We start from the raw sequence: 20,842 nt of genomic DNA, 5'->3' as shown, positions 1-20,842 counted from the left end.
ATAGTGGACCAATGCATCTTGAATTGTTTCAGTTGATAAATTTTTTTGTATTCTTTAACAATAAAGGATTCAATAAATTGGCATTCTTAGCACACAATTTGTGTTGTCCAGTAAACTGGGACTATAATTTGGGAGGATTGTACAATTGTAAGAACATATCCTAATTGTACAATCCTGCCAAATTATAGTCTTAGTTCACTGAACCAATAACTATATAGTGTAGACTACTGTACATTCATTAACAACAGGGAGAGGATACCTCAAATGGTTTTTGACCTTATATTTTGCTGGGGGGAAATAACTGATGAATATCAACATTCAGAGTCCAATTTCTTCAGTGTCTTTCTTCTTTCTATGTCCATATATACACAAGGAAGAAAATCATATAATATGTAAAAAAGGAAACTCGTCCTATATTTAAAAAGTGAGAAAAAGCGTGGCAGCTAATAGCGGACCGACTGAATGATCTAGTCTAATAATATACATTTACGAACTACTGCTCTTAACTGAAACCATTCAATGAGTCACTTGTCATTTGCAAAAACGAACAGTTTTACACTTTGCAATAAAAGCGAGCAGTGGAAGTTAATATGACTTAGGAAATTTATATTTTAAAATATAAATTTAGCCCATGAGAGAGAGGGAGAAACAGAGTGAAAGAGATATTTACGCATCATATTCTAGCGTTGTAGAAAATTGATCTTCTTGGTAAATTTCCTGAGGAACATTATCTTCTGTTTACTTTTAAGGCAAAGAGTACAACGGTTAATATGTGCAAATGATTAGTAGCCTAATCCTTGAATGGTATGATTATGACGGTTTCAATTCAGAGCAGTGGGCAGTAAATGTATATTTTTAGGCTACATACACATTCAGTCGGTCCGCGATCGTCTGCCACGCTTTCTCTCGCTGTTTCATTACAGCGGTCGTGTTTATTTTTTACAAATAAAGTGTTTCATGTTATCATACTTCCAGAAGAAGCTGCTGCTCACTCTGTATACAGTATGAACAATGCGTATTCTCCATTTTAGCATCAGTAAATCTGTTACCGATCTCGCGGTCTGTTGAGGAAAGCCGTGGACGTGCATCTATCCAAAATACTTCAGCATGGCGTGAAACGCACCAAGCCAGGCTGCACAGATTAGACTAGGTCAAGCCTTGCTTTATCCGTTATCCTGGATTTATAAATTCTGCTTTTGTGAAACAGCCCCCCAGGCTTACAAAAATGTGTTATCGTTTTTTTCTTGGCTTACCTCTTGCAGGTGGGGCACTGACAGTCTGGGTCTATGGGCTGGAAGTCCTTGGCATACTGCTTATGTTTTACCTGAAGAGATCCCCAAGGCACCAAGGCAGAGCCAAACCTCTGAGGAAAAAGAAACAGTCAGACTGTCTGAAACACAATTGAAATCGGTTTTTGATATGGAATTAAAAACTGCTTAATGACAATTTAAAAGTATTTATCAGTGTGTGAGGTGAAAAGAGCTTACTGCTGTGCGGGTGGGGAACACGCAGTCAAACATGTCACATCCCAGAGCTACACACACCACCAAATCCACAGCATACCTGCCACATGAGGTACACTCGTAAGTTATTTTTTTTAAAACCCATAAACACAACAGTTCTCAAGCTATTTCAAGCATACGGACAAACGTACCCCACACCCATGAGGTATCGAGGCTTTTGTCGTGGCAGGTGGTCAGTGCTGAGGGTGACCATCCGCCAGAAGTCATTCTTCTCCTCTCCTCCACTCAGGCCTCCGATGGCAAAACCGGGAACATCACGTTGAGTCATTTCTAAAGGAACGGGATTAAATATCAAAAGCACAAGTTTGATCATAATATCTGTTGTCTTTGCCAAAATGCAGATTGCTGCCAAAATCTTTAAATTTGACAGTAAACATCTTGATTCCTTATCGCATCGTCAAAATCTGAGACAGACTGTTACTATCCAAGCTGCCTGCCACCTGTTTGATTCATACATACTTCCTCATCTGATCATTATGTAAAAGCTTATTTACATTAATGGATAGGAAAGGAGAGAAACATGACATGTTATGATAATTTCACCGCTTTACCTTGCCACAGACAGCCCTTTTCCACAGGGAACTGAAGCCGTTAAATCCATCTATGCTTTCTTTCAAGCCACCAGACTCCTTTGACAAAAACAGTAATTTTACCTCGCAGAACACGGGAGTTGCAGGTCTACTGCTGCATTAATCAGTTTGTTTGTATTATTGTGACTTTGGTGTTAAAAGGGTTAGTTCGGATTCATCAAAGTTACACAGTAACTCAAAGATACTAACCGATTGAAGCAGCGGTAGACCAGCAACTCCGGTGTTCTGTGAGGTTAAATTTTACAGTTTTTGTTAAAGGAGCCTGGTGGCTTTAAAGACAGCGATATAACGGCTTCAGTTTCCTGTCGGGAAATCTGTCTGGCGGCAAGGTAAAGCGGTAGCCTGGAAATCCAGACCCAAATCCGAAAAATTAAGGGTCTAGCACTGAGTAATGAAAATGGCCAAACTCAAGGGGCGGCACCAAACATGCATTTGAAAATCTCACTGCACGCAATTGGATAACACTACGACCAATCGCAACAATACAAGGGGTCACATATCCAGAGTCCCATACGCTTAGCTACCAGCGGAGCTAACTGGTAGATTAAACTGTTGTCATCGGTTTAGCTCGCCTCTGACCCGCAAATATCAGATACACCAATGTGATTGGTGCAGCTTGGCTATAAGAGCATAGTTAATGAGCATCATTACTGAATGCCAGAGTGACTCGCTGAGCAAATTCAAATTGTGCTCTCGCGAGAACTCTGGATTTCCAGGGTAGTAAAGCAGTGAAAATATTCTAAATATAGTGTACACTTAAACGGATATAGATTTTTTTAGGTGGGCCAAAATAGTGAGGAAATTTAGTGAGGGTAAAATACTGTTTTGTAATACAATGACTATGGATAAGTACCTCATACAACCCCATTTCAAAATATCCAAACTATCCCTTCATTATGGCACCTTTCCAAATTTAAACAATAGGATTTTTATGGCATTTAAACATTTTCTTAGGCTCCATCCGAGTATGATCCAATCCTTCTGCATGCTTGTCAACACCGGTATACAGGGACATAGGGAGGTAATCAAAAGTAGAAAAAGGATCTCCACAGAGCAGGTTTTATTTTTTACCATCTAGACAGGCCTTGCGCAGCTCGGCATTCAGCCCTCCCTGGATGATGGCAAAAAGGTTCTGTTTGTCTGGATTTTTATTGGCTGCAATGCAGCGGTCCAGCCAGCGAATGGATCTGTGCATTGCCTCCTCCACCCGGGGTCCTGTCACAGTACTGCTGACCACATCATCCAGCTGCATCATGATGTCTGACCCTGGAAGAACACAGAGAAACATGGAGAGGCTGTCGTTTAGCCACTGGGAAACTGAGATGAAGGTCTTTTGTTATTCAATAATGATTCAAATTATTTTACTCCTTGCAGACCCAGACTGTTCTGTATGCTGATGGATTTCTCAGGACTTAGGAGGATCTCTTTGCCATCATAGGGTGACTTGAACTTTACCCCTTCCTCAGTGACCTCCGAGAGCTCAACAAGAGACACCATCTGAAACCCCCCGCTGTCCTGTTAAGCAGAAGAAAGTGAACCGCAAGATTTTAACACAGAGCTCAACACCTACCTCTTGTACTTTTGTGAATATGTATTCATCATACATCATTGATTGATTAATTTAGGAAAGCTAAACTCACAGTTAAAAGATTTCTCTTCCAGTTCATGAACCCATGTAAACCATTGGCTTTCTCGATCAAATCAGGCCCCTAGGCAGTAGAGTTCAAATTGAAAAGACATTTACAAAAGTGAATTCAAAATACAGCCACTGTTAAGTCAACTGAATTATAAGAAAAACATAACTGCTATTATTGCAGTGTTGCCTACCGGTCTCATGCCCAGGTGGTATGTGTTTCCAAGACAAATCTGACAGCCAAGAGCCTCCAGCTGATCCACAGTGATTCCCTTCAGAGTGCCCTGAGTGCCGACAGGCATGAAAACCGGGGCACTCACGGCACAGTGAGGCAGTATTAGATCACTAGCTCTTGCTTTTGTCACTGGGCATTCAGCAACGATACGCAGCGTGAGGGGAGAAGCTGCAGACAGAGCTTTCTTCAGGGACATGTTTTCTGAAGTACTTGCATCAGCTCCACACTCTGTGGTGGCAGCCATGTTGCAGTGAACATGTGAAGTGGAGCAACGCGTTTTAAATATCCAATCAGAATGTTGGCTTGATGGAAGGGCAGCTAAATTAGCCAATAGACTGCCTGGTTTCGCAGACAAGAGGCGTGGGTATATTCACCGGTTTCGATCGGATGTCATCTCTCAAAACCGGATGGTGTTCTTGTAGAGGAAGTTTTGTTTTGCGAGTTTTCCGTCCGTTTCGGCTGACTGGGAATTCAGTTACTGCGTTTCAAAGAACACGAAATGATATAAGTGTGAATTGCATTGCCTGTAACTGCCTAATTGTTCAAGGAGAGACTACAACTCTGAGCTGTTTGAAGCGGCGGAACTCTAACGTTACATTTCAGAGTAACCGGAGAGCACTTTCCTGCTAAGCTAACGTTAACTAGCTAGTTAGCGCGGCTAGTTTTAGGCTCTGGTTTACGTTGTGTTGAAGGGGCTCTCCGAGCTAACGAAGCCATGGGGAACCGGGGCATGGAAGACCTGATTCCCCTGATCAACAAGCTTCAAGACACGTTCAGCTCCATTGGCCAGAGTTGCAATTTAGACCTTCCTCAGATTGCAGTGGTCGGTGGACAGAGCGCTGGAAAAAGCTCAGTCTTGGAAAATTTTGTTGGCAAGTAAGTGCTTGTGGTTAATTAAATTAGAATTTTCAATTATCATAGTTTACATTGTTTCTTGCGGGGTCTAGTAACGTTCTCATTTTAAAATACAATTTACCGTAAAGCTAACGTTACCAGTAGGTAACGTCAATATTAAGTTACGCACTTGTCGTAAAACTGCCTCGAAAGTGTAAAAGTGGAGTTTAAACAACATGACGTAACGTTAGCCTATATACGTCCTTTATGTGGCAAACCAGTGGGCCTGTGGAAAACTTACTTTGTTTTGTGTACCAAGGGTGTGTGTACCTTAAGTGCAGGCTTTCCTAGTTTTAACAAGATAATGTTTAAACTATGACGAGTTTAAAAGTAAGACACAACATGCTCTTTGCTCCAGTGAGCTCTCAGGTTGTTCCTCTCAAAACGGTTTGTATTTTACCTGGTTCCCTCTTTACACCATGACATTTTAAGAAGCAACAAACTAAATACCTTTAGACACACTTAAGATCTTTATGAAAAAAATGACAACTGTTTGTCTGTAAAGTACACATTGTGGCACTTAATTTTCATTCACAGTGCAGATTATCTTGTTTTTCCATCCATCTATTCAGCCTTAGTTCTGAATGAGAACTTTTTCTTTTGGTTATATTTATGTTGACATGCCTCACCCAGAATGTCCCACAGTACTTGCATTTACCAATTGTTATTTGGTCTGTAGCTCAGAGCTGTTGATGGGAGTTGTATTGTGTCACATAACAGTTTGTTGTTAGATTAGTATGTTTATGATGTGGCTATGGAAGTACAAACATGTTGTTAGAAAAGCTCAGCGCAGTGGAGGTACATAGTCAATAGTAATCTATTGAGCAGCGGGCAAAATTTGAACATTCACTAACAATTTGGCCGGTGGACAAAAAGTTAAATTTTTTTACCCTGAATGCATGGCTTTTGCACAAACAGCACAGGCTCACATCTGTAGCAAATGCAACTTCCCTTACCATCTTCCTCTTTTGTTGCTGTTTTTGGCAAAACTTTAGAAATGAAGGATACGCATGACATCTCCATTCTCTATGGTGTAAAGGTTAAGCTACGGAGCTCCTCAACAGGCTGGTCCTGTTGTCCTCTCCCACAACAGCAATGAGAGAGATCACACTACAGATAAATAAACAAAACAAGCAAGTAAAGCAGGTTGTTTAGCAGGTTTTCCACCCCAGAGAGAGAGAGAGGAAGTACATTGGCTGTTAAGATGGCATGCAGGCCTTTGGTTATAAACACACTGGCGAGAGTATGTCGTAACGGCTCTCAGTCAAGAACACACACACAGATTAGACTAGTGCTCAGTGCACATTCATTCAGATGAGTGGGACTTTGCACTGGGAGAGCACTTGACACATATCAGCTGTAATTAACATGAGACATTTCATTGTGACCTCCATTTAATAGGACTAACACAAGCACTTTGCAGATGTGCTATGGCATGCACACTTGTACATGGTCATTCTTTTTTCTTTTTTTTTGATGAATGTGAGCAGTGCACTTTTCGTGTTTACCATCTTTTTATCCAAACGATAAAATAGTGCTGCTGCTACTCTTAATGCATGTTGCTGCTATGAGGGTGAACTTGAGGGCAGTCAAGGTGGAACAGTCGATGTTAAACTTATAACTACAAGGTCAAGTCTGGCTTCAACCTGGAAGCACTTGGGAGGTGCTGCATATCACTATAGCAACAGGTGAGCTAATGTAAAGGTGACTCATTGTTGATCTCAGGGCTTATTTTAGCTCAGGAGCAGCCAGTACCTAATCCTTATATCATGTTCAGTCATTTGTTGCACAAAATCATGAGTGTTTAGTGTTGTAGGATTAGGATAATTGATTTGCAGACAACAGTCTTTAACCATGAGCACTGAGCTGAGAGAGAGAGAGAGAGAGAGAGAGAGAGAGAGAGAGAGAGAGAGAGAGAGAGAGAGAGAGAGAGAGAGAGAGAGAGAGAGAGAGGGAGAGAGAGAGAGAGAGAGAGAGAGAGAGAGAGAGAGATTTCCTGTGTACCCCTCCCAGGCATGAAAATGATCCCTTTCCAATAGAAACGGAGTCACTGTGCTAGGAAGAGACCAATTTTAGACCCTAGACTGTATGATTCAGACACAGAGCGTAAATGTTCCTCCTTTTCTGTCTCCCGCCTGAACTCCATGCTGATGTCGTGATCAGATGGAGTAGGGAAAACTGGAGCTAGACCATGTTTGCTGTGTAGTTTCTGTATCTCAGTAGTCCTGATTTTCCACCCAGCCAAGTCAGGTGGGATTGAGATTGCTCGCTGTGCTGTATGATCCATCTTGTTGATGTGATGCCTCTGCTCCCTCCAAGTTTGTTAGTGGAGACCAGAACACATTGGCTGGCTGTGGTCTGCATACTTTGCTGGGCAGAAGCTAATCAAATCTCCCTGGCTCAACAGCCTCATGTGTTTGGGAATGTTTCTGTCTTTTGGTTGGTGCGTGTGTGTTATGTGATGTTATCTTGTTTTGGTTTGCATCAAGCCAACCTAATGAGGGACCTTAAGTTTTGCTGACACATTGAATATACTCTAAGTAAGGGATAATGTAGAGCGAGGTGGTTGTTATAGCGAATACAACCCCGACAGGGTGATCAGGACTTGAAATCTTGAATCAGGACTTCACTGCTGCTACTGTAACTTATTTATGTTCACACTACTTCAATAGCATTTACAATCCATTGTATAGCAACATCATATTTTTAACCTAATCTTACTTTACTTATACTTAAGTTTTTATTTATTGCTCTTAAGCTATGTTACTTTAATCACTTATTGGCTATTTTCTTCTTACTCTTATTTTTTGCCTTAAATTTGACTGTGCGCAACTGCAACTTAAACATGTCCCTGAGGGGATAAATAAAGAATTCTGATTCTGATTATGGTAGAAAACATTTAGCTTTAGTGATTGAGACCGAATGCACCTTCCTCATGACAGATGCAGGTGTATTAAAAATAATAATGGCTGCATTCCATCCAGGTATGTCAGTCATTTTCACAGTCATGTCCCTGATACTGGGCATGCTGCTTCACTGGCATGTCTTACTGACAAAACTAAATACACTACTAATATACAATATATGTAAATTTGATAATTTATGCTGAATTATATTTAGCTGAATTTGTGAGTGATATTTTTCTGGCTTGTCTACAGTTTAATGCATGTGTTATTGCATCATAATTAACTCAGTTTAGAGATAATTATCAGGACTGTGTCTCAATGTTTGGCTGTGTTGTGTGATGTCATTGTCCTAGTAGGGTGTAAAAACGTTATATCTAACACAGCAGGCTGGCCTGGGTGGAGGTTGTTATCAGATCTGTGGCAAGTAGACTACTGAGCAACCAGGAGTTTTTAAAGCGTTGAAACCGTTGTTCTAAGTTTAAAGCTGTACTAGATCTTTAAAAAGAAAATGTCCGTAAAAAATTTTTCTAATTCTGTGCCACCATTACCAAAATATGACCATATTACTGTGTGTGTGTGTATATGTATGTGTGTGTGTATGTGTGTGTGTGTATATATGTGTATATATATATATATATATATATATATATATATATATATATATATATATATATATATATATATATATATCTATAATGTGACCTTCTCTAAACGTTTGAATGCGCATGTCCAACAGTTCAATGTTTCAGTACTTTATGCACAACTTGCTGTTCTCTAACAAGGAGCTTAACGGCAAAATTCACAACAGGTTTGATCCATGAATCGACCAATACATTTCCTGGTTCAATTAGAATTGGTCTTTAAACAGTCCTCCTCACCATGCTGTTCACATTTTGACATCATGAGACCAAGACGACACCTAACAATTGATCAACAGTACCTTGCCATTGTGAGGCTTCAAACAGGATGTTCTCAGACGGAAGTGGCCACTGAGCTTAGAGTGTCACAGTGTGTCATCAGCAGGTTGCAGCAGAGATACAGAGAGACTGGAAGAGTCACAGAAAGGCATAGAAGTGGGTGCCCATTGGCCACATCCAGTTTTTCCCACAGAATACTTTTTTTTGTAACAATCAAGTATCAAAAACTGAGGAGGATCACGCTGTTGGATGCTGTCCTCCTCTCCTACTTCAATGCCTAACAAATCTATCTCTTTCTCTCCCTGACCCGTCTTTCACTGGTTGAAGCCTGAAAATATTGTAAACAAATTAATAACATAATTAATTACACTGGTCGGACTGTTCAGCTCTGTTTCAGACTGATACCTCTGGTTCAGACTAGTCCTTATCCTCAACATGTGCCTTTTTCAGTCGCAGAAAATACTTTTCAATACTCATCTGGATTGAAGCAGCAAACATTCAGTGTAAGAGCAAAAAATGACATAACATTATTTATAATACGTTTATTTGATTCACAGCTGCTACATGTAGTGTTTTGACCTTGACAACCCAACTGCATTTTACCGCAAGCTTGCGACTAGTTAACTTTCTAAAGCAGGCGCAATCGCTTGTTTGCTAAGAGTCGGGTCAGTGATTGTGAACGTGTGAAAGGTGTTCACGAGCCACCAACCTTTCGTGAACTTTCCGTGAATTTCGCCAGCCGTCTTCTCTCCTTTTATGGAGACAGACGCTGTGTGCACGGTGGGCTCGATCGTGTTTAAAGCCTGCAACGTCGTCTTCCAGTCAGCTAACCCTCACCTTAACAGTAAACATAACCGTGTGTGTGTGTGTGTGTGTGTGTGTGTGTGTGTGTGTGTGTGTGCGTGTGTGCGTGTGTGTGTGTGTGTGTGTGTGTGTGTGAGAGACACAAGTGACAGAGAGACGGCCGGTGTTGATAGTGCAGCGCACCGTCACACATTAGTCTATGTGTGGGAAACACTGCCACATCCCACACTGATGACCGCTTCATTGTGAACAGTGCCCTGCGGAACCAGATGATGAATGCCACTCAACTCCAGGCACATTTAAGGGAGGTGAGAGACACCCAAGTGTCAAGTCAGACCATTCAAAACTGTTAAAACATCAGTGTGGTCTGCGTGCTAGATGACCTGCAAGGGTACCTGACCACACCACCAGGCACAGGCGTCATCGTCTTGCTGGACGAGGGACCAGTGGGCCTCAGTGCCAACGATGTTGGAGACATCAAGGGGAGCGCTATGCATCAGCCATTATTGTCTCAGATGACCCTTTGGTGGTGGTGTTACAGTGTGGGCAGGTGTGTCTAGTCAATACAGAGCTGCCCTACACTTTCTGAATGGTACAGTGACAAGCCCATACTACCTGAATAACATCATTAATCCAGTCATTGTGCCCCTGCATGAACAACACAGGCCTAATTTCATCTTCATGGACGACAATGCTCCAGTTCATCGAGGTCGCATCATTAGAGAACGGCTGCTGGAGACTGGGGTACCTCAAATGGAGTGGCCTGCACGTTTTCCAGACCTGAATCCCATAGAAAACCTATGGGATCAGCTGAGTCGCCATGTTGAGGCTCTGTAGAGAAACTCTGTACCCCAGAACCTCAATGACCTGAGGGCTGCCCTTCAAGAAGAGTGGGATGCCATGCCTCAGCAGACAATAACTCGACTTGTGGACAGCATGAGACATTGTTGTCAAGCTGTAATTGATGCTCAAGGGCACATGACAAGTTATTGAGACATTGACATTTTTTTTTGTGGTATACCCACCACTGTTGTTGGCTTTTGTTTCAATACATTTTTTGAGATGAGGAAATCACCATTGCATGCTTCTACTTAAATGCGCTACTTTCATGATATAATACCACTGTAACTTGAACTTTTTACATTTTCCATAAATTTCACCCGAAAGCCAGATATCCCTAACTTTTTGTGAGTAGTGTACATTTGGATTTGAACAGAAATGTCTGGATGCCTGTGTGTAGCACAGTGGTCATCCCTGTGAGGAAGAAGTACAGACAGACAGGTGTCAAAGAGCAAAGGGATTTTTCCAACATGAAGTTGAATTGTGGTAGTGGTTGAAAAGTCTTTGCTGCCTAGTGATGCTCTTTGGTACCCACAGTGACAGACTGTGGTGCGGGAATGTGAGTAGCCATAATTATACATCCATTGCTACACCAGAGACCCATGGCATAAGTCCTACCAAACCACAAACACGTTTTTGTGTACTCCGCCCTCCCGTTAGACTGACTGTGACCTCAGAGTTTCACATAGGGCTGAACGATTAATTGCGTTTGCGATAATATCGCAATATGTTAAGACGCAATTTCCTAATTGCAAAGGCTGCGATTTGGTCACGTGACTCGCAAGAGCATATCAGTCTGCACCCGCAGAGAAAGCATCAACTTAGCACGCTAACGCTACACTGTACCTTGAGCAGATTTTTGTCATTCAAACAACTCTGAGTTGTAGTTTAAAACTTTTACAGCCATTTTAATAAAATTAAGGGTTTTATTCGGGCTCGAGTCCATACATGCAGTTAATGGATACAGGCACGCAGAACTGAATGTTAGCAACGATTAGCTCTAATGAGCGGTTAGCTCCAGTCAGCTAGCTCCGTTATAAAGATATGGAGTGGAGGAGACTGCCACAGGGAGGGGTAACAACCAGACTCTGATAAATGACATTCGGGGAGCTTTCACAGCAGCGTGGCTGCGTTGTTTCAGCGGTTTTATTAGTACAGTTAATCCCACGGCAAGACCAGCAGCAGCATGCTACTGCTAACGTAACGATAGCCTCTCTGTCTCGGAGTGTGAGTGCAATGTTGATGCTGTCATGCACGCGGCACGCAACTTCATGAGGGGGAGGGCCTGGAGGCAGCTTCTCTGTGTGCGCTGTAAAAAAAATAATAATACACCGTTGTGTATATACTATATTTTTACTTATTTAACTGTCTAGTAAAGTTCAAAGACTGTTTAAAAAAATGCAATCCACATGTTTACATATGTTTATTACAGTAAATGATAATTAAATGTAAATACCACTAAGTGTGGTAAAGCCACATATTTGTTTTTATATTTCTGCAATCTGCACTTTAGTTTGTGTGATTTGTTTCTGACTTTCATATGAATGTTTACACCAGGCTTGGGCAGTGCTCAATATACTGTGACTGAAGTAGTTAAATAATAGATGTCATTCATATAAATTCATGCATCACCTAATTTCATCATCACATACAGGCCTGGCCTCCAGGAAAGAACAGTTTGTTTAATCTATCTAATCTTGTATTGTTCATACTATACAATGATTTATTGCTTATCTTTGTTGAATAATGCAGAAGAGCATATTGAATCGTCCATCCATCCATCTTCATCCGCTTATCCGGGGTCGGGTCGCGGGGGTAGCAGCTCCAGCAGGGGACCCCAAACTTCCCTTTCCCGGGCCACATTAACCAGCTCCGACTGGGGGATCCCGAGGCGTTCCCAGGCCAGGTTAGAGATATAATCCCTCCACCTAGTCCTGGGTCTCCCCCGAGGCCTCCTCCCAGCTGGACGTGCCTGGAACACCTCCCTAGGGAGGCGCCCAGGGGGCATCCTTACCAGATGCCCGAACCACCTCAACTGGCTCCTTTCGACGCAAAGGAGCAGCGGCTCTACTCCGAGCTCCTCACGGATAACTGAGCTTCTCACCCTATCTCTAAGGAGGCGTCAGCTACCCTCCTGAGGAAACCCATTTCGGCCGCTTGTACCCTGGATCTTGTTCTTTCGGTCATGACCCAGCCTTCATGACCATAGGTGAGGGTAGGAACAAAAAACTGACCGGTAGATTGAGAGCTTTGCCTTCTGGCTCAGCTCTCTTTTACGTCCTAGCGGTGCGATAAATTGAATGTAATACCGCACCTGCTGTGCGATTCTCCGACCAATCTCCGCTCCATTGTCCCCTCACTCGCGAACAAGACCCCCAAGGTACTTGAACTCCTTCACTTGGGGTAAGGACTCATTCCCTACCTGGAGAAGGCACTCCATCGGTTTCCTGCTGAGAACCATGGCCTCCGATTTAGAGGTGCTGATCCTCATCCCAGCCGCTTCACACTCGGCTGCGAACCGATCCAGTGAGTGCTGAAGGTCTGCAGGCCGATGATGCCATCAGGACCACATCATCTGCAAAAAAGCAGCGATGAGATCTCCCAGCCCACCGAACTGCAACCCCTCTCCACCCCGACTACGCCTCGATATCCTGTCCATAAATACTACAAACAGGATTGGTGACAAAGCGCAGCCCTGGCGGAGGCCAACTCTCACCTGAAGCGAGTCCGACTTACTGCCGAGAACCGGACACAGCTCTCGCTTTGGTCGTACAGAGGTGGATGGCCCTGAGAAGGGACCCCCTCACCCCGTACTCCCGCAGCACCTCCCACAGTATCTCCCGGGGCACCCGGTCATCGCCTTCTCCAGATCCACAAAACACATGTAGACTGGTTGGGCATACTCCCAGGCTCCCTCCAGGATCCTTGCAGAGTAAAGATCTGGTCCGTTGTTCCCACGACCAGGGCGGAATCCGCATTGTTCCTCTTCAACCTGAGATTCGACTATCGACCGAACCCTCCTTTCCAGCACCTTGGAGTAGACTTTACCGGGAGGCTGAGAAGTGTGATACCCCTGTAATTGGCAAACACCCTCTGGTCCCCCTTTTTTAAAGGGGAACCACCACCCCGGTCTGCCACTCCTTAGGGCACCGTCCCAGACTTCCACGCAATGTTGAAGAGGCGTGTCAGCAAGACAACCCCTCCACACCCAGAGCTTTAAGCATTTCTGGGACGGATCTCATCAATTCCTGGGGCTTTGCCACTGTGGAGTTGTTTAACTACCTCAGCAGCCTCCACCAGGAAATTGATGCCAATCCCCCTCATCCTCCAGCTCTGCCTCTACCATAGAGGGCGTATTAGTCGGTTAGGAGTTCCTCAAAGTGCTCCTTCCACCGCCCTATTACCTCCTCAGTTGAGGTCAACAGCGTCCCATCCTTACTGTACACAGCTTGGATGGTTCCCCGCTTCCCCCTCCTGAGATGGCGAACGGTTTTCCAGAAGTACCTTGGTGCCGACCGAAAGTCCTTCTCCATGTCTTCTCCGAACTTCTCCCACACACGCTGCTTTGCCTCTTTCACGGCAGAGGCTGCAGCCCTTCGAGGCCCTTCGGTGCCTTGCAACTGCCTCCGGAGTCGTCTGGGATAACATATCCCGGAAAGACTCCTTCTTCAGTCGGACGTCTTCCCTGACCACCGGTGTCCACCACGGTGTTCGTGGGTTACCGCCCCTTGAGGCACCTAAGACCACAGCTCCTCACCGCAGCTTCAGCAATGGAAACTTTGAACATTGTCCACTCGGGTTCAATGCCCCCAGCCTCCACAGGGATGCACGAAAAGCTCCGCCAGAGGTGTGAGTTGAAAGTCTGTCGGACAGGGGCCTCCTCCAGACGTTCCCAATTTACCTGCACTACCCGTTTGGGCTTACCAGGTCTGTCCAGAGTCTTCCCCCACCCCCTGACCCAACTCACCACCAGATGGTGATCGGTTGACAGCTCCGCCCCTCTCTTCACCCGAGTGTCCAAAACATATGGCCTCAGATCAGATGAAACGATTATAAAATCGATCATTGACCTTTGGCCTAGGGTGCTCTGGTACCAAGTACACTTATGAGCATCCCTATGTTCGAACATGGTGTTCGTTATAGACAATCCATGACTAGCACAGAAGTCCAACAACAACGAACCACTCTGGTTTAGATCAGGGAGGCCGTTCCTCCCAATCACGCCTCTCCATGTGTCTCCATCATTACCCACGTGCGCGTTGAAGTCCCCCAGCAGAACTATGGAGTCCCCGACTGGAGCCCCATGCAGGACTCCACTCAAGGCCTCCAAGAAGGCCAAATACTCTGAGCTCTTGTTTGGTGCATATGCACAAACAACAGTCAGAGTTTTCCCCCCCACAACCCGCAGGCGTAGGGAGGCGACCCTCTCGTCCACCGGGTTAAACTCCAACGTAGCGGCGCTCAGCCGGGGGCTTGTGAGTATCCCCACACCCGCCCGGCGCCTCACACCCTGGGCAACTCCGGAGAAGAAAAGAGTCCAACCCCTATCCAGGAGTATGGTTCCAGAACCAAGACTGTGCGTAGAGGTAAGCCCCACCAGATCTAACCGGTAGCACTCCACCTCCCGCACAAGTTCTGGCTCCTTCCCCCACAGAGAGGTGACATTCCACGTCCCCAGAGCCAGCCTCTGCTGCCCGGGTCTGGTCCGTCGAGGCCCCTGACCTTCACTGCCACCCATGTGGCGGCGCACCCGACCCCAGCGGTTCCTCCCACAGGTGGTGGGCCCATGGGATGGAGGTATGTCCGCCACGTAGCTTTTTCGGGCTGTGCCCGACCGGGCTCCGTGGCAAACCCGGCCACCAGATGCTCGCTGACGAGCCCTCCATCTGGGCCTGGCTCCAGACGGGGGCCCCGGGCTTCCTCCGGGCAGGGTCACGTCATCCCTTCCTCGATTTTTCATAGGATTTTTGATCGTAATCGCAATATTTAAAAAACACACCGGTTTCCATGTTTGAAAATGAGCCTTGCTAGCCAGGCCTCTGTAGACTCGAGGAAAATGAGGATCAGCTGTGGGCTATGGCTCCTCAGAGTTGCTCTGCCAGAGGCAGTGGCTGTCGGGGCAGGCAGGGGGAGGGGAGTTGGCTCTCCTGGTCTCTCCCTGCCCAAGTCTCTCTTGCTTTCTCTTGTGGTAGAGGGAGGGAGGCTCACAGACTGATGCTCTTTGCTTAGCCATCAATAATACATGAAATGATACACAATATGCTCAGCCTCGTTTATCATTTAGAGCGCATCAATAATGGAATCCTGGCCTCTTGCTTCTTTTCAATATGTCACTGCTCTGCCCTGTCTTCTCAAAAAAGCATTTGTAAACAAACAATTTATTTGTGAGTCTTTCCATGTAAACTGTATTGACTTATTGACCAGTGGTCACTTGTTGAGCCAATAAGACGACGTTTGACTGCTGAAGATCCAGTGAGAGTCGCCTGGCTGTAACTGGAGAGATGCATCAGTACATTATCAATTTCTTGAAGAGGTCATTCTTGCTGTGACCTCTCAGCAGCATCTTACCACCATTCTCCACATCCAGTCTGTTTAGTATATTATTTCAATTAGCCTATAGTTGCTTTGTTCTTTATCTCCCTCCCTCCCTTGCTCCCACTCCTTATCCAGGGCTTTCTATAGTGTCCGCTGTGTGAACAAATGCCTGCATGCTCCACATTATGTGCATGACACAGCACCAGTGTTGAACTACGGACCTCTGGATTTTTGCTGAGGTAAGGAACATCCAGAATGTTCCCCACTGTTTCACCACAGGACTACAGTCTGGGAATAGCAGGCAGTATGTCGTATGGTAGCTCCTTTCTTTTCTCCTGTCCTCTGGCTTTACACAATGCTTACGGTCTGAAGTCAGCAGGCAGGCTGAACACCGCCATAGTCCCCTCAGGCCTGTAGGTCTGGCAGTAGGGAGGGAAAGGAGAATGTGGGTTAGTGACATGATCAGCTCTGCTATGATTGTTCCAGGACTGGGGCTGGTGATTGCCACCAGATGTAGTATGTTTTCAGAGCAGCAGAGAGGCCTTCAAAATTGGGAGGGGAGTGCAGAAGACTGGGTGTAGGAGCCTCATCTGAGGGCTGACTAGGCAACTTTGGCCTTTGTTAAAGTTCTTCAGGTTCCAAGCCAACTGTGAAAAAGTTCTCATTGTTGGGGTCTCAATAATGCACAGTTGTGCCAATTGCATTTGTCCTTGTTTGTTTACTGTCATATCATGCTTTGTGCAATACAGATAACTTTATTGTCCATTAGATTTGCATAACATGGACATTTTGTCTTTGGCACTTGCTTATAAGACAACACACACCATATGAAACATGTGCATAGACTACACAACAATTCACAGCAATTGTGCATAAATGCAAGTGCACATAGCAAGACAATGTCAAGTCTCAGGCCCGAGGCTAGTGTGGTTAAGGCGTTATCATGGGTGATATATCTTGTATTGCCACAGCCTGAGCTCACAGAAAAGCTAACAGCAGCCAGCTGAAGTCATGGGCTTTTAAAAAGGCTGTAAATTGAGCAGCAGGAAACAAGTTCATCAATGGAAAAATGCCACATTACAAAATCTCAACCACAAAGGGAAAATCCATCCTAAAACAGAATGTATATTTAGCTTTTCTAATAATTTTGATCAGTAAAGTAAGTTTTTACAAATGTAAATAACATTCTCCCTAAATTGGAAATTAGTGTTTCCAGGTTGTTTTTATAGACATCTGTCAGTCTGTCTGTATTAAAACACCTGAACATCATGAAATTGGCTAAATCTCTGCTTCTTTGCCCTCTTTTCAGTTGGCAAACAGCTCATCACTGCCAACATCTGGTAAAGATTGGGACAGACAGCCCAGCTGACTAAATCATCAAATCATGGTTGGAACGTCGTATGACAAAATCAACATAAATTAAAGGTCAATGACAACAGCTATGCTGTCTGTATGATTGGCTTTATCGACGATTAAATGTGATTCAGAGTAAGTTCAGAAAGACACAGCCGGTTGAACATGTCCGTTCAGTGTCCTCCTGCTCTCTCTGGTCACCTATACTTTGTTTTAATGCAGCCAAATTCACAATATAGTTGTTGTCATTAACATATTTTTTCTGTTTCTGTTGTCAGACGACTGAACTATTATGAAATGGTTATTTATTTGAGGTCCATAACATACATGTTAACCAGTCATTCCCGAGCTGCTGCGCTGCAGCGACAGAATCCTTATTTTATGATAACGACATTGTCTGACAAAATCAACATAAATCCAAGTTTATGACAACAAATGTAACCGGCTTAATGTGGACATACTCTTAAGTCTGTGGTCAAAATGAGTTTCATTTGAATGTCAATAAAAAATGTTTGGCTATTCGTAATATCACCACAGATGCTGTCATAGTACCATAGTCTGTGGAGCAGCTTTGAGATTTGTCCTTAGATAACAGTATCATTACAGTCTGCTTAGGTCAGTGTTAGGAGAGAATTGTTTAAAAAAACACTGAAGTGTTGAATATTGTCAATTAAGGGTGTCACGATTGAAATTAAGTCACAATTTCGAATAAAAAAAAATGGAATCATCGCCACGCCCCCATGTCACATCCAGTTGGCTTTCCAAGCGAAAAAAAAACATAGAAAACACATGAAAAAAAACACATGTAGCCTGCTCGAGGTAGCCCATTTCCCGATTCCTGATTTCTCAGGGCAGTGGTGGCCTAGGGGTTGGGACCGGGAGGGTCGCCGGTTCAATCCCCAGACCGGCAGGTAAAATCTGGGTGGGGAAAGTCCCTCCCTCATTACCACCGCTGACGTGCCCTTGAGCAAGGCCCTTAACCCCAACCGCTCCAGTGGAGCTGCTCAGTGGCCAGCAGATCAGATGGGGTTGTACTGGGCAGCTTCCAGGTATGAATGTGTAATGTGTGACAGGTCGTCGTTGCATATGAGAAATTGTTCTCAATTGACTTACCTTGATAAATAAAAGTTAAAAATAATAATAAAAAAAAAAAAAAATTCTACACACAATGTGGAAGTATTTTGGATTTCCAGTGAGTTATCTTGACAATGTTCGCGTTGTCGACAAAAAAGCCACAGTTTGCAATCTCTGCTATGTGCGTGTACCGTATTCTTCCACTGGCAGCACGACTAACATGGCAGTTAATCTGTGTGGTATATCTTCAACTGTTCGGAAATAGTTTGTTAAGACACTTAATTTTTCAGAGAAGACTATGGACATGGCTGTTTTTATTGTTTTTTGTTTGTTTTGTTGTGAACTTGAATGTCATCTTCTGTGAAGAAGACTGCAGTTACAAAAGAGAAACTAGATGGCAGGTTATAGATAAGTTATTGTTACATTATGTTGTTAATAAATGTTTTAAATTTGACAATGTAGTGTGGTACATTGCGAACAAAGGTCAGATCTAGAAGTCTAGTCTAAAAATGGCATAGCAACCTGTGCTTTAAAAAAAATAAATGTAAAAATTGAGAATTGAATTGAACCATTACCTTAGAATCAAATTGAATCGTGACACCCCTGTTGTCAATAGGGTGGATTTTCTCCACAGTGAGAGTGGGTGTGAATGAATTGATCTCTTAAGCTCTAATGATGAGAGAAAATGACTTTGTCAAGCTTGATTTGTTGTGAAACAAGTTGGAGGCGTGAAATTCCTCCTTGCCCATCAATTTACCAGAGGCCTCGCTGTGAGCACATGGACATGTGTGTGAGTGTAATGAATAATTGAATGTTTTTTCTGTCCCTTTTTTTTTCCTATTTTCTTTGAACATGCCATCTTTTCTACTCTACAATTCTGGTGTTTATGTTTCTTCCTCTGTCTCTCTCCCTCAGGGATTTTCTTCCACGTGGATCAGGCATCGTTACCCGTAGACCTCTCATTTTGCAGCTGGTCAACAATAAAGCAGGTGAGTGTTACCAGTCGTGTGCACAGCCACATTCCCCATCTCCTTTCATCGCTGCCCTGCACATGGCCTCTCTGTCACAGTGCCTCAAGCTAAGCTCACTGTCTGCTATTTGCTGCCTTTGTCTCTTTAATTTAATATTGTCTTTTTCTCTCTCTCCCCTGCTCTGTCTTTCTCTTTGTCCTTTTCTCTTCCTCCACCCTCCCCTTGTGTACGTCACTTTGCCCCTGTGTTTAGAATATGCTGAATTCCAGCACTGCAAAGGAAAGCAGTTTATGGATTTTGATGACGTGCGGGCGGAAATTGAGTCAGAGACCGACAGGATAACAGGCTCCAACAAAGGCATCTCTTCTAACCCAATTAACCTGAAGGTCTACTCCCCAAACGGTAATGGACAGTCTTACTGAAAAAACACACATACTGTAAATACTTTTTGCTCTTTGGATTACGTAAAGTACATTTGCATGTTATATGATAAGATATACCATATTGTAATGTTCTAATGTGTTTTTTACTCCATCACTTAATAGCTGTCACTAACTATTTTTTTTATCTCATTGTGGGAGCCGTTGCAGGAATTCACAGTCAAATTTGACATTTTCATGTTTATTTCTTTCAGTAAATGTAACACTTATAAGTATTGTGACACCGGTTTCTAAACGACCGGCATCTACCGGACCGAATGACAACGCAGATTTCGGTGACTTATTTCGATTCCACTTAAATGCCTGTGCTGCTCTCTGGTTCTCCAAAACAGAAGTTACAGGCAACGTTAGCCTTACATCCGCTAGTAGCTGGCTCAAACACGGTTAAAATGCACGTGGCTGTATTTCACTCGAAAGGATTCTAACACCTAACAGTCTGTAGCTGAAGACTTAATTGTGCGTTCAATTGCAACTCGTAAGCTCATAGTGCATTCAATGTAGTTGTAAAGAACCCTTCTGCCATCTAGTGGTTCTTCTTTTTATTGTTTAACAGCAATTGACAGGTGAAATAAGCTTATTAAAATAAACATTTTAAATATATAATTTAAATTTAACAATATTGCCTTAGCAATAAACAAGCCATTCTTTAATGTCACCAACTGTCGTTTTGTGCTCTTCTTTACTTTTAAAGTATTGGTTCAGGTACCGTTAAGGCACCGGCACTGTCGTTCTCACACCGGTATCGGAAAAAACCTAAATAATACCCAACCCTATTCAAGTGTCTTGTACACAAGATAAAGCCTTCCCCGACCACCACAGACACCCATTGATATGCTAGATTAAGGCAGATCGTGTAGGAGTCTGTTGGATGCTTTATGAGAAGGGAGGAGAATTAGGTTTTACAAAAAGCACAGGACTATTTATCTTGTTATGTAAAAGAACAAATTAACAACACTATCATTACGGTGATTGCTCTTTTACTGAGAATGCTATTAATTAATCAAACATTTGTTTGTTTGCATCCCTTAGTACCTAGGTTTCTAGTCAAATCAAGTATTAAGTTAGTTTGTCAAATCAAACTAAATATACTGCTTTAATCAAAAGGCTGATTATGGAAATGTATTACT

General features: G+C 43.6%; 2 protein-coding genes across 8 annotated transcripts in view; one reads left to right on the top strand and one right to left on the bottom strand.

The window, feature by feature from the left end:
- Positions 1-4,314, bottom strand: part of qtrt1 (queuine tRNA-ribosyltransferase 1) — a 9,219-nt gene extending 4,905 nt beyond the window's left edge. The window contains exons 1-7 of the mRNA XM_078268655.1: positions 3,941-4,314; positions 3,754-3,822; positions 3,490-3,628; positions 3,185-3,379; positions 1,655-1,793; positions 1,488-1,563; positions 1,254-1,363 (exon numbers count right to left, since the gene is read on the bottom strand). Of these exons, the coding sequence (XP_078124781.1) occupies positions 1,254-1,363; positions 1,488-1,563; positions 1,655-1,793; positions 3,185-3,379; positions 3,490-3,628; positions 3,754-3,822; positions 3,941-4,225 (1,013 nt within the window). The 5' untranslated portion in view covers positions 4,226-4,314. The remainder of the gene's footprint in view (positions 1-1,253; positions 1,364-1,487; positions 1,564-1,654; positions 1,794-3,184; positions 3,380-3,489; positions 3,629-3,753; positions 3,823-3,940) is intronic.
- Positions 4,315-4,393: 79 nt separating this feature from the next.
- dnm2a (dynamin 2a) overlaps positions 4,394-20,842 on the top strand; it is a 40,133-nt gene continuing 23,684 nt past the window's right edge. For 5 of the 7 annotated variants that reach the window (XR_013503016.1, XR_013503015.1, XM_078268652.1 and 2 more), the window contains exons 1-3: positions 4,394-4,857; positions 19,220-19,293; positions 19,528-19,677. Coding sequence is in view for 5 of the 7 variants with exons in the window: in XM_078268652.1 (XP_078124778.1) it covers positions 4,697-4,857; positions 19,220-19,293; positions 19,528-19,677 (385 nt within the window). In the remaining 2 variants the exon portion in view is untranslated. Of the gene's footprint in view, positions 4,858-17,283; positions 17,303-19,219; positions 19,294-19,527; positions 19,678-20,842 lie in introns of those variants that run through there. The other 2 variants (XM_078268650.1, XM_078268653.1) reach the window with 2 other exon arrangements.

The sequence above is a fragment of the Sander vitreus genome, chromosome 15 (assembly GCF_031162955.1).
Source record: "Sander vitreus isolate 19-12246 chromosome 15, sanVit1, whole genome shotgun sequence".
Taxonomy (NCBI): Eukaryota; Metazoa; Chordata; class Actinopteri; order Perciformes; family Percidae; genus Sander; species Sander vitreus.
Note: the sequence above shows the minus strand (reverse complement) of the source record. Positions and strands in the feature narration are given on the sequence as shown.